Below are 11383 nucleotides of genomic sequence, written 5' to 3' on the forward strand. Positions count from 1 at the left end.
TAATGCGCGGTTACACCGTACAACAGCTAGAAAGAACGCGCACGTATAATTTATAAGAAATTTAATTATTTAACCATTTATGGCACCTTAATCGAATTCAATTACACAGCCCCGCGTGTGTGTGTGTAGCTGCATCTGTGGGCAGGCAGGGGCCCGCCCTGGTCGTGTCAAATTGGCGTGAAATCGGTAGTAAACTCACACAGTGGCCAAATCGAAAAAGCTCTCTTCCGCGGTTGTATGTTGTAAATCGGCCCAAATCGTTGTAGTTGTAGTTGTAGTAATTCTGCATATAGACTGACTCAGGGGTGCGGCGCGGGTGTGGAAGTGTGTTGTTGCAGTGCTGCGTTTCTATGTTGCGGCATTTTAATGACGAAAATATTTTTGGATAAGTGTTTAATGAGAGCAGCAGCCATCGCATCGGCAGAATGGAAAGTGAACGGTTACGTATAACGCTGGACAATCCCGACGGGATCTACTTTGCCGGCGACATCATACGCGGCGAGATCTGGATGAATGTGAACAAGCGCACAAAGATTCGCGGTAAGTTGCTGTCATAGTTGGTTCCTGGAAAGATTCACAAGCCGAACTTGCATTTATTGTAGTCGCAAATGAGTCAGGGCCTTGGTTTGTCATTTGGCTGGAATCCATTGTTCGCGCGGGACGGCAGTTCGGTTATGGCCCCATTGGCATTAACAAAGAACTTTGCCAAGCACAGCAGCCATATTATAGTGTACGTACTGCTGCTGCCCGCCTGCCCATGATGATATCTCTACCGCGCACTCTGCCCCCTTTCGCACGAAAATTCGTTCAATTGCCTCTTGCACTTGCGTTTCATTCATCGATAAGCATTCCATTGCAGTTACAGTTGCACTCCCGGCAGCATTTTGCTCTCGTTTTGCGGTAGCATTTGTTTCAGGAAATGGCAAACGCATTTCACTTAGCGCCCCCCAGGGGAGCGAAAGAGAGAGAAGCGCAAGCGTTGTTCTTAGTGTCCGTCTGTTTGTGTGCCAAAAATGCCGTAATATAGTAATGGGTGAAGGCGCAAAGCCAGGTCTGAGGGCAATCAGAGCGGCGCGCGCTCTCAGCACAGTCAAGGCTACCAAAAAGTGCGTGGTCATCAACAAAATATATTGCAACTACTTTAGTCAATAAACTATTTCCTTTATGCTACTTTTTAAATGTTGTTTAAGAGGTGCAGCAAAAATGTAATTGAGCAAAATCAGCATTAAAATCTGCCTTGGAATATGACCCACAGTGCCTACTTTTCCTGCCCACCAGTGTAGAGTTTGGCTCTCTGTTGTCATTTGCCTCTGTGTGTGCAGGTGTGAGCAGCTGACTTGATTGTGTGTGTGAGAGAGTACTCGCCAAAAGGGAGCGCCACACCACGCCATCTCTTGCAGCTTTCAAGTTTGAGTGCGCTACGCAGCAAACTGGAGGGCATATGTGTGTCAATATGAGGGAAGCCATAAGTGCTGACTCCCGCATATTAAGCGTAGTTAGTGCCTGCGGCTATAAATAGTAGAAGGCTGCCCCCGAATAGTCGAAAGTTCAATTATCAGCGCACAGTATAACAAAACGCGATTTATTATCAGAGCACATAGTACAAAAAACGAGTACAAAAAGATGATGTTTATACAAAAAAGGCTGGGGGAGGAACAATACATTTGTATGAGGGGGAATGTTTTGTATACTAGAGGGTGTCGCTGGCTAATCAATACAAAAGAAAGAAGTACATTTAGTTGGACATACACATTTAGTTCGTTTCGCTTTCACATTGTAAGGCTTCGGCAATTACATTTAATTAGACTCCTGCTCCTTCTCCATCTTGTCCCACACATAGATAGATATAAATATGTATGTTTGGGCTTAATTGAACACATTGTTCTTATCAATTAAAATTGTGCACAATTAAAGAAATTCTATTCGGATATAACTGCTTTAACCACCGCTCTATCCCTGGACCTTATCCTTGAGGAAACGTTCGACGCGTGGCCAAATCTCTTTGGTTTCACGTCCCTTGAAACTGGTGACCAGACCACGTTCCGCATACCAGGCCAAAACCGGACTCATCAGCTCATCGTACAACTGCAAGCGTTTGGCCACCACCTCGGGCTTGTCGTCCTCACGCTGGGTCAACCGTTCGCCCGTCACATCATCCTTGCCCGGCACCTTGGGATCATCGAAGCCAATGTTGTAGACTCGACCCGATGGTGCGTGAATCCAACGATTCTTCACGCGGGAAATGATCACATCGTGTGGAATGTTCAGATTGATGACGGCATCGATTTGCTCACGTGCCGCTAGAATATCCGCCTGGGCACTGTTGCGTGGGAAACCATCCAGAATGTAGGACTTGTTGCCCACCTCTGTGATGCGGGCCAGCATGGTCTTGGTGACTATCTCATCGGGCACCAGTTGGCCCGAGTTGATAAAATCTTGCGCCTTCCTGCCCAGATCCGTATTATTGATAATGTTCTGGCGCAATATATCGCCCGAGGAGATGTGCAGGAATCCAAAGGTTTTCACAATACGTTCCGAAATGGTACCCTTGCCGGAGCCGGGTGCTCCGATTATCACAGCACGAAAGATTTTCGTATACATATTAGCTTGCTATCTGATCTATTTGTGCTGCAATTAAATGGAAAGAGGGGAAGTTTACAAGATGTGCAAGTGCGTGTTTCTGTTGTGGGGTTAGTAACTGATTAAAGGGTATGGGCGGGCACTCGCTGAACCAAAAATAGGAATCAAACCTAATTCACTTGTTGGCCACATCAAAGTAGTTTATGGGCCACAGTAAGTTTGCTGATTAGATTATCGAAAGCACTCAACAAAAACAAGTATTCCGATACACAATTATGAAGGTTATTACATACTATATTTAATAGTTTGTGTAGTATTTTATGACTAAACACAGAACTATTATTGATATAGATACGGCTGAGATTGTAATAACAGCTGCTATAATTGTACCACAGTTAGTTTTGCAACACAAATTCGCGATAAATGCAGGTCCGCGTACACCGCAAATCATTCGCGATGTGCGTGGCCATAAGCCACATGGCAACAAGTGTACCGCACCGCACCCAAAGAGCAACACTAACAACAACAACAACGGCAGCAGAAACGAAGAGTAAGAAAACGAATAAGAGCATAAGCAAGCGTGGCTTCTGCGTTTTTATGTTCTTTGTCTTTCTCATAACACTCGCCAGATGGATGTTGTTGTCGCCATAGTTTGTTGTTATTGTTGTTGGTCGCGCTTATCGTTCAAAGTCCAAGCGGAAAATTATAAAAAAAAGTTCAATGTCTGCGCGTGTTTTCTTAATTTTTGCTGTATTTTTTTGTTGCGCCTGCACTTTGTCGCATATGTTTTCTGCATTTTTCGCAGCACCTTGCACTTTTAATTGTTTGTTTTTGTTGTTTGTTATGTAAAGAAACTCGAAGAATTTCATGCATATGTATGCATATTTGTCACACTTACACGGCACTTGGGTTTTATTATTAGTTTTGATTAATACGATTTTCAATTTTCGCCCTCGTCCTAATTGCGATAACTGGTCGCATTAAATATTCTAATAATGTGCGAACAACCACAAACGCGCGTTCTACTACTGCCGGCTGGCGAAAATGATATGAAACTTTATCTTGATGTGTGTTTTAGTCGTCTCCTCTTGTTGTTTAGCTTCTGCTCCCCCAACGTTCGTACGCTGCTCGTATGATTTTTTTAAATTGACAGCCGGTCGGTCGTGTGCAGGGTATGCTAAACAGAAGGTAAAGTCTTTAGTGGCCGCTCTCCAAGTTTGCTATAGCTGGACTTTCGATAAGAGAAAGCTTTGCTGCACTGTCTTACCTACTCTTTATTGTGTTATGGCTACAGCCATACAAAAACAACTGCAGTTGAAAGAGAGTCACTCTCTGGCTCTCTCTTTGCAGTTTTGCTCTGCTCTCATGTGCATTTGCATGTGTGTGGGTGGGTGTCAACTACTGGAAGCTTGGTGCATGCCTTTGGACTTGGGTGGTTCTGTTATGTCTCTGAATGGAATGTTAAGAAATAAATTAAACAATTTGGAAATCAATTTGTTGGGCTTACACAGCATGCCGGACATGCTAAAAAGAGTTTGCTTCGAAAGCTTCTTTATTGAGTAGAGTCGCTTCTGGTGTCCAATAATTGGTTAAGGATAATAACATATTACAAGTTTTTGAATATCAAAATCAAATATGTATAAGAACTAAATCAAAACTTAACGCTGCATTTTTTCTTTTCTTTTTGCTTTTTTTTCCTGCTTTTTTATTCTCTTACGTCCTTGGATGTCGCCTCGATGAGTCCCTGTTTGCGTTCCTTTTGTGCATTTTTGATCATTTCGTCGACCTCCTCGATTGTGGGATCACTTGCATTATTTTTGGAACCATCGGCATTCTTTTTCGGATCTCCTGCAGCACCATCGTCCTTTTTGCCCGGACTAACGCTGCGTCCATTCGATTCTGTCCGCTGGTCATGATTGAACCAGGCGTAACGATTCTGGCTCCTGCCGCGTCCACGGCCACGTCCGCGCGGCGTATAGCGAGACTGGAAATTACGCGGACTGTAGCTGCGTGAACGGCTGCGGGAACGTGAGCGCCGGAAGCGAGACGCTGGCGATGGTGTGCGCCGGGGCACGAATGGTGACGGTGTGCGGCGTGGCACAAAGGGTGACGGCGTTCGCCGGCGATGAACGGAACGTGAGCGAGAGCGTCGGTCGCGATCGAAGCGTCGACCACGACCAAAGCGGCCACCATAGCGTCGTGGAGAGCGCGAGCGACTGCGGGAACGTGACATGGAGCGGCGCCTCCTCGAGTGCGATCTGGTTCTGGTGCGACGCGCAGTACTGTGCGAACGGGAACGCGAATCGCGGCGGCTTCTGCGCCTCGACGAGCTGCGACGCCGCTCGCTGCGTCTCCTGTTCGAGCGACTCCTGCTGCGGCTCCGACTGCGTGAGCTGCTGCTACGTCCCAGATTCTTCTGTGGCTCCGGCACGGCCAGACGCAGCAATCCGAATTTGTCCATTTGCAGGGGACGCTTAATCTGGAAGGAGAATCTGGGCGTTGGCTGCACCTGTTGTGGCTGCTGTTGGTGTTTCTTTTGCTCCTGGAATTTGGCTGCCACCTGCTGTGCCACCTGCACGCTGTTACTGCCAACAGCAGCAGCAGCAATCGAAGTAGAAGTCGAGGCAGCTGCTGCATGCGCATGACGTGATGTGCTGGGTCCCATGTCATCATAGCTGGTCCTCTTGCCACCGCCAAATGGTTCCTGCTTGCGTGCCATCGAGGGTGGTGGGGGCGGCGGTGAGGCATTGTGGCCGCCACCCTTTTGCAAGTACTCCCGCAGCCTGACCTTCAGTTCGGCATCGCTGCCAGCATTTTGCATTAGCCTAAAAGACAAAGAATATTAAAGAAGAGATTGCATTTACGACACATAGTCGATCGACTTCTAAAGTACATACTTGTCCTGACTAGCAGTTTGAAATTTTAAATGCAGAAAGAAATTTGATCAAATATTTCTACAAACTCAGGACGCTCAACACTCACCTGAAGGCCTCCTTAATGTCAATCTTTTTGAGCAGTTCTATGGGATCCAAATCGTCGTCATCCTCATCGCCGGCATTGCTATTGTTGCCGGATCTTGATTTTGTTTTCTTTTCCTTTTTATCCTTTTTCTTTTTACCCTTCTTTTTGGCCTTTTTGTGCTTGTTGGCCTCGCGCAGCAGTCGGCGCACGCTGGACATGGTCTCATCCTCGTCCAGCTTGAATTCGTTGGCCTTTTCGGCATCGATAATGGCCAGCTTGTCGTCGCCAGCACCGCCAACAAATTGTGCCGGATGGGCGCTGCTGCTGGTGCTGTTGCCACGTGCTCTTCCAGCTAAAATGTAGAATGGGTTAGCACCACGGAAGGGAACCTGCCACGCTGTCTTGTACTCACTTTGATCCTCGCTTTCACTTTCACTGCCACCACTCGAGGAGCTGGACTCGTCCGATGTTTGGGCCAAATCAACAACATCCGTAGTATGCTTACCATCTGCAACTCCAGCTCCAACTCCAACTGCAACTCCTGGGGGCAAGTTCGAGCAACGTTGCAGTGCATCCAATGAGAGACGTGCCTCCGCATGCTGCGGCAATAGATTCAGGCAATCATTGTAGGCCTTGACCGCATCGGGTATGCAGTTCTTCTCCTCGTAGCTACGTCCCAGGGCCACCAGGGTCTCGCACATGTATATACGCGCATTCACATGGTACTTATTCAAGTTTAGGGCCTTCTCGAAGTCTTGCAGACCCTTGAGGAAGCTGCCACGATTCGCGTAGAGGGCACCGCGCGCCACCAAGCCCTCAACATTGCGCGGATCAATGTTCAATGCCTTATTCAGGCACTGAAAGGCCTCAACTTGCTGGCCATTCTTAAAGTGCTCAATGCCATCAGCCACGGAGCTGATTTTTTGTGTGATTTAAGCGATCGATGAAGGGAAACGAAACGGTATGCAAATGGTGGGAATGGAATACACAATTTTTGTCGCACAACTAAACCATTTTGGGTAGGCTGCAAAATACTTACCGAAATGCCCACTGGGAGGCCTGTTTCTGTCGCAACTCCGAGGCATATTCCGCCTCCGGGAAACCCAACTTGATGTGGCTCATCATTGAAAAGTTCTCATTGGGCTGCAGGCCATTGACTTGAAACAGCAAATCATAATTGGGATTCTCAAATTCCGGCGCAGCACTCAGCATATCCTCATAGTGCACAGTCGAAGGATGTTCCTGAATATGAATTTGTCTGCAAAAGAGAACAAAAGGAAGATTTATAAAGGATTTTTTTGGTGTTAGATTGATGTCTACCGATAGTATTTGGGCAAATCCTTAATGTCACAGAGTCCCAGCTTCAAATCTGGCGATTTCTGATAGATGCCAATCATATTCAGTGCCAGACGTTCCGCATCCGAAGAGATTTGACACACCTCACAGCGTAGTATATCGTTGAGGCCAAATTGACGTGGGTTTCCCTGTTTGTCCAGCGGCAGTGGACCCCAATTGGTCTGCATTATGGTGGCCTACAGACAGCAGCTGGGATTAATATTTGCGTAGAGAAATTTCGTGCCTGCCGCACTCACCTTTATGGGTATATCTGCCAGATACAAGTGCAGTGGCTCATCCGAGCACAGCGGCTTCACCATCAAACGATTGAAGCGGGGCAAACTCATCACCGACGCGTAGATAATGCTGCCCTGCTTGAGGGCATCCAAACGATATGTCCAGGCCTTGCGTTTGTCCTTGAGTTGTGTAAAGAACTCATACGGTGGCTGCTGCACAAGGCATTCGGCGCCTAAAATACAAACACGCAATTTATAAGTCAAAGTTTCAATTAGCAAAAAATCCACTCCCCCACCCACCTATGGCCACAACAGAATCCTCCATGACATTCGCCACCAGTCCACGATCGTAGAGCTCGACCGCCTTGCGGGTCAGGAACTGATGCACCTTGAGGCGCTTGGCACGCTCCTGAAACGTGAAATACTTTTGCCGCTCCAGGTACACACTGAAGTTCATTTGGGTGAGGCCCAGCTGGCGCAACTCCTCGCCGCCACGCTCGTCGTCCCAAATCTTTTGCAGCGGCTGGCCATGGTAGCTTATCGCCTTGCCAATATATTCACTATTCATTTTCGCTAGTTGTGGCCCCCGGCCGCACAACAATTTTCACAATGGGCGTCCTCTGCAAAAAACAAAAAAAAGACACGAAAAAAAATGTTAGCCCTTGCACAAAAATTTGAGCACCGGCAAAAATGCTTTACGCGCGACGCAGCTGCCGCATATAATTGGCAAAACTTGGGCCAAATAAGCGCCCTAATTTATGAACTTACTTTAAACACAATTTAGTTGTATGGAAACGTGTTTTTTTCTTAAAATTAAATTTATTTGATGCAAAAAAAAAAGTCAAAGCACAGCATTAGTGTGACCGCGGATTTATCGACTAAATATACCGCACGATGCTCACAAATATACCTTGTCACTTTAAAAATAACAAACATAAAATACCGTAAATGGTAATTTGTACAAATAATACTTTGTACAATTTGGTTGAGAAAAATGACAAACAATTACAAGAAAAGGCAATAATTATGATGAGTAGCTAAATTCAACACAAGATACCATCCATTTCAATACTGCAAGCGCAAAATGCTAATATCGGTATCGATAGGAATTCATAGCTCAGGGCTGCACGCGGTGGTACCATAAACTACCAATAGATGGTGTTTGGTGTTTCAAAAATTGAAATTTTTCTTCCTTCTTTCTTTGCAGCCATTAAAATCCAAGTAACTGGCAAAGGAAAATGCAAATGGATGGAAATACTGCGCAAAAACTCCAACAACAATGAGTACACGCGCAGTTTGTTCTACACCAGCAAGGAGATATACGAGCACAGTGAGACGCCACTGCCGGACTTCGAGCCACGCGGCCTGGAGCTCTCCGCCGGCGAGCATACGTTCATCTTCAAGGTGGCGCTGGGCAGGCAGCTGCCATCCAGCTTTAAGGGCAGCTACGGCAGCATAAAGTACAAGATGCGTGTGCTGATACAGCGGCCCTGGACGTTCGATGAGCGGCACAACATACACTTTACGGTGGTCAAGAACATGCCGCTGCAGGCGATGCAACGCAGTGTGCCGAGTCCTCTGGAGAAGCAGATAACCAAGACGATCAGTCTGTTTGGCACACGTCCCATCACGATGGTGGCCCTGCTGCCCGAGGATTTTGCGGTGCGCGGCGAACCGCTGCGCATCTGCGTCACCGTCATGAACAACAGCACGACGAACGTGGAGAAGCTGCGCTTCAGTGTGCTCCAGTATGTGACGTACTACAGCCATGTGCCGCTGCGCGTGCAGAAGGTCGAGTGCATTGCCATTGCCAACAAGGAGACGGGCTCCGTGCAGAAGAAGAGCGAGAGGAGCTTTGCCCACGAGCTGCTCATGCCCGAGGGAGCCCAACCGACGGACGATCATCTGAGCGGCGTCATCACCATTGTCTACGAGCTGCGCGTGGAGGCGGTGCTGCGGGGATTTTTCAAGAATTTGGTGCTAAATCTGCCCTTCAAAGTCTACTCGCAGGATGCCTCAAACCGTCAGGGATCGATGCGTCCAACGCCCCCACCACGGCCCGAGAATGGTCCGCCCGGACCCGATGCCAACGGAACGTTTGGCAATCCATTTGAGCCCGCACCACCCACCGGAGCCCTGCAGGTGTATCCCTCGCTGGACTCGTCGATTGGCTCGCCCTCGCGCTCCTCACAGTTCAGCGAATGCAGCAGCCTCAACTCCACCACCTCCGATTCGTCGACGGCCACACTGAGTCCCGCCGTGGGCGGTGTGGAGCTGTCGTACACGTCGGGCGGTTCGCAATCCTCGCAATATGGCTCGCAGTTTGGCAGCCCCTCGGCGAGGGTCAGCCTGCGCAGCTCCAATGTGCCCTATATGCCTTATTCGTCCAGTCCGTCGATGGTGCAATCATATCCGCCACCGCATTTGCCATCCTACCCGCTGCCAGAGTCGCCACAGTACTCGCTGCTGGCGCTGACGCCGCCACCACCAATGGCCCCACCCACACCACAGCCCGTGGCAGTGTCAGCTCCAGCGCCGCCGGTCAGTGGCTACAGTCAACTGCCATCCACGGCATCATCGTCTTCGTTTCTGCAGCCACGACAGCCGCCAGGCGTGCACGAGTTGCGTAAGTTTTGCACACGATTTTGGTTGATATTTTGATTAATATTTCCCATGCTTTGGCCTCCTTTGCAGCACCATCCTATGAAGAGCTCTTTGGTCAGGCCCATGCCCCCTCGGAGACGGCAGCGTGAGGCCTGAGGAGCCTTTCGCTGCGACAACCCAGTTACGTCCAAGCTTTGCCTAGATATTAGAGCTTCAGGTTTACTTTAATAGTGTTATCGAATATCAATATATCGAATATATATCATAGACAACAATCGAACAAATAAGGCAATTTGTGCGCACAATTATGTGTAATATGTTTTGAATTTAAGGCTTTGAATTTACACCAAATTAGTTGGCTAAAGAGATCCTTTTTTTTGGCATTGATATATAATTTTGTATATCTTTAATTTGAACTATTTTGTTGTATATTTGGGTTCGCGCATTTGTTAGCATTCGTTTTTGGTTACAAGGCAAATAATTTGTGCAATTATAATGTTTAAAATTAGCGTTTCACTTCTGTATCTTTATTTATGAGTGAATATTTGTTACAAATTAATAGTTATAATATTTCATGGAAGTTATAAAACTCTGTTCAAAATTCTGTCATCAAAATACTTGAAATATTCAAAGCAAATTAACTCGAACTCATAAATGCGGTGAAATATTTTAAACAAAATTCCCAAAACATTGCACAGGCCATCGAATTTAATGCAATTTTCTTGTGCAAATATAAAATCTAAAAAAATGAAGTGAAAAATATCTCAAATGTGTGCGCAAGGCAACGAATTGAATGACAATTTCTTAAGCAAATATAAAAATATTTCTCAAACGTCACATTAAATTTCTTAGAAATATTTCTCAATATTATTTGCATACATTTATTTGTTCAAATTGTTTGCCTTTAATTTGTTTGCTTAGATCGAGAGCTTCGAATGCCAAACGAGTATAAAGAATCCTTATTAATTTATCAAAAATGTAGTGCACAAAAATAGATAGAAAACCACATAAATAGCATACAAATTAGGCAACAAATTAATAACATTAAAATGTCTATGAACAAATTATGAAAGTGAAAACATTGTCTATGAACAAATTTTAAATTAATTGAAATTAAAATATTCAAATTAACAACAGAAGTATTTGGTTGAGCTCTAAAAACTTCCTACAATCAAACGAATTTTAGTATTGAAATATTTTAACACAAAAAGTCTGTCCCTTGGTTCTCGAATGCCGCCCACACCGCCCCTTCCTTCGGACAGCCAAATAAACGAAAGACTTTCACGGGATATTTTATCACTCACTACTCAAAACATCTAGCCCGCCTATTTAACTAATCATTTTTTACATTTTTATACAACATAAATCTATCCAAAGATACTGATTTTCTGAAAGAACAAACAAAAAAAAACAATTTATAAGCTTAAGTTTCGAAATGATATTTGTATACCAAAACATACAGCAAACATGATATAATTTAATTCTCCCATACGTCCTGATTTACACATTTTTTTATAGGATTTAAGTATTTAAGCACAAAAACGAATCATTGAAGCTTTTTAGTGTGCCTCTAAAGAAGAGAATTAATCGAAGAAAATAATTTGTATATCCATAAAATATTAAAATCCATCCACCCAACAAAAGCAAAATCATCTTTCAGTTTTAAG

At 45.7% G+C, this 11383-nt stretch overlaps 3 protein-coding genes across 4 annotated transcripts; 1 reads left to right on the forward strand and 2 right to left on the reverse strand.

Moving 5' to 3' along the window:
• Nucleotides 1-22: 22 nt before the first annotated feature.
• Nucleotides 23-11106, forward strand: LOC117899776 (arrestin domain-containing protein 17). The gene is made up of 3 exons (XM_034810049.1): nt 23-540; nt 8320-9738; nt 9807-11106. Exons 1-3 carry the CDS (start codon nt 426-428, stop codon nt 9863-9865), a joined length of 1593 nt encoding a protein of 530 aa, XP_034665940.1. The 5' UTR covers nt 23-425; the 3' UTR covers nt 9866-11106.
• LOC117899792 (GTP:AMP phosphotransferase AK3, mitochondrial) lies at nt 1552-3676 on the reverse strand. The gene is made up of 2 exons (XM_034810072.1): nt 3479-3676; nt 1552-2628 (listed from the first exon to the last, which is right to left on the reverse strand). Exon 2 carries the CDS (start codon nt 2599-2601, stop codon nt 1951-1953), a length of 651 nt encoding a protein of 216 aa, XP_034665963.1. The 5' UTR covers nt 2602-2628; nt 3479-3676; the 3' UTR covers nt 1552-1950.
• Nucleotides 4074-7953, reverse strand: LOC117899774 (tetratricopeptide repeat protein 14 homolog). Of its 2 annotated transcripts, XM_034810046.1 has the most exons (9): nt 7881-7953; nt 7413-7732; nt 7134-7345; nt 6862-7073; nt 6581-6799; nt 5954-6456; nt 5563-5893; nt 5478-5486; nt 4074-5405 (listed from the first exon to the last, which is right to left on the reverse strand). In XM_034810046.1, the coding sequence occupies exons 2-9, from the start codon at nt 7678-7680 to the stop codon at nt 4286-4288; spliced, it is 2874 nt and encodes a 957-aa protein (XP_034665937.1). In that variant the 5' UTR covers nt 7681-7732; nt 7881-7953; the 3' UTR covers nt 4074-4285. The 2 variants fall into 2 exon arrangements, with proteins under 2 accessions (XP_034665937.1, XP_034665938.1); XM_034810047.1 differs by lacking the exons at nt 5478-5486; nt 7881-7953 and having other exon boundaries at nt 7413-7680.
• Nucleotides 11107-11383: the final 277 nt, after the last annotated feature.

The sequence above is a fragment of the Drosophila subobscura genome, chromosome O (genome assembly GCF_008121235.1).
Source record: "Drosophila subobscura isolate 14011-0131.10 chromosome O, UCBerk_Dsub_1.0, whole genome shotgun sequence".
Classification (NCBI taxonomy): Eukaryota; Metazoa; Arthropoda; class Insecta; order Diptera; family Drosophilidae; genus Drosophila; species Drosophila subobscura.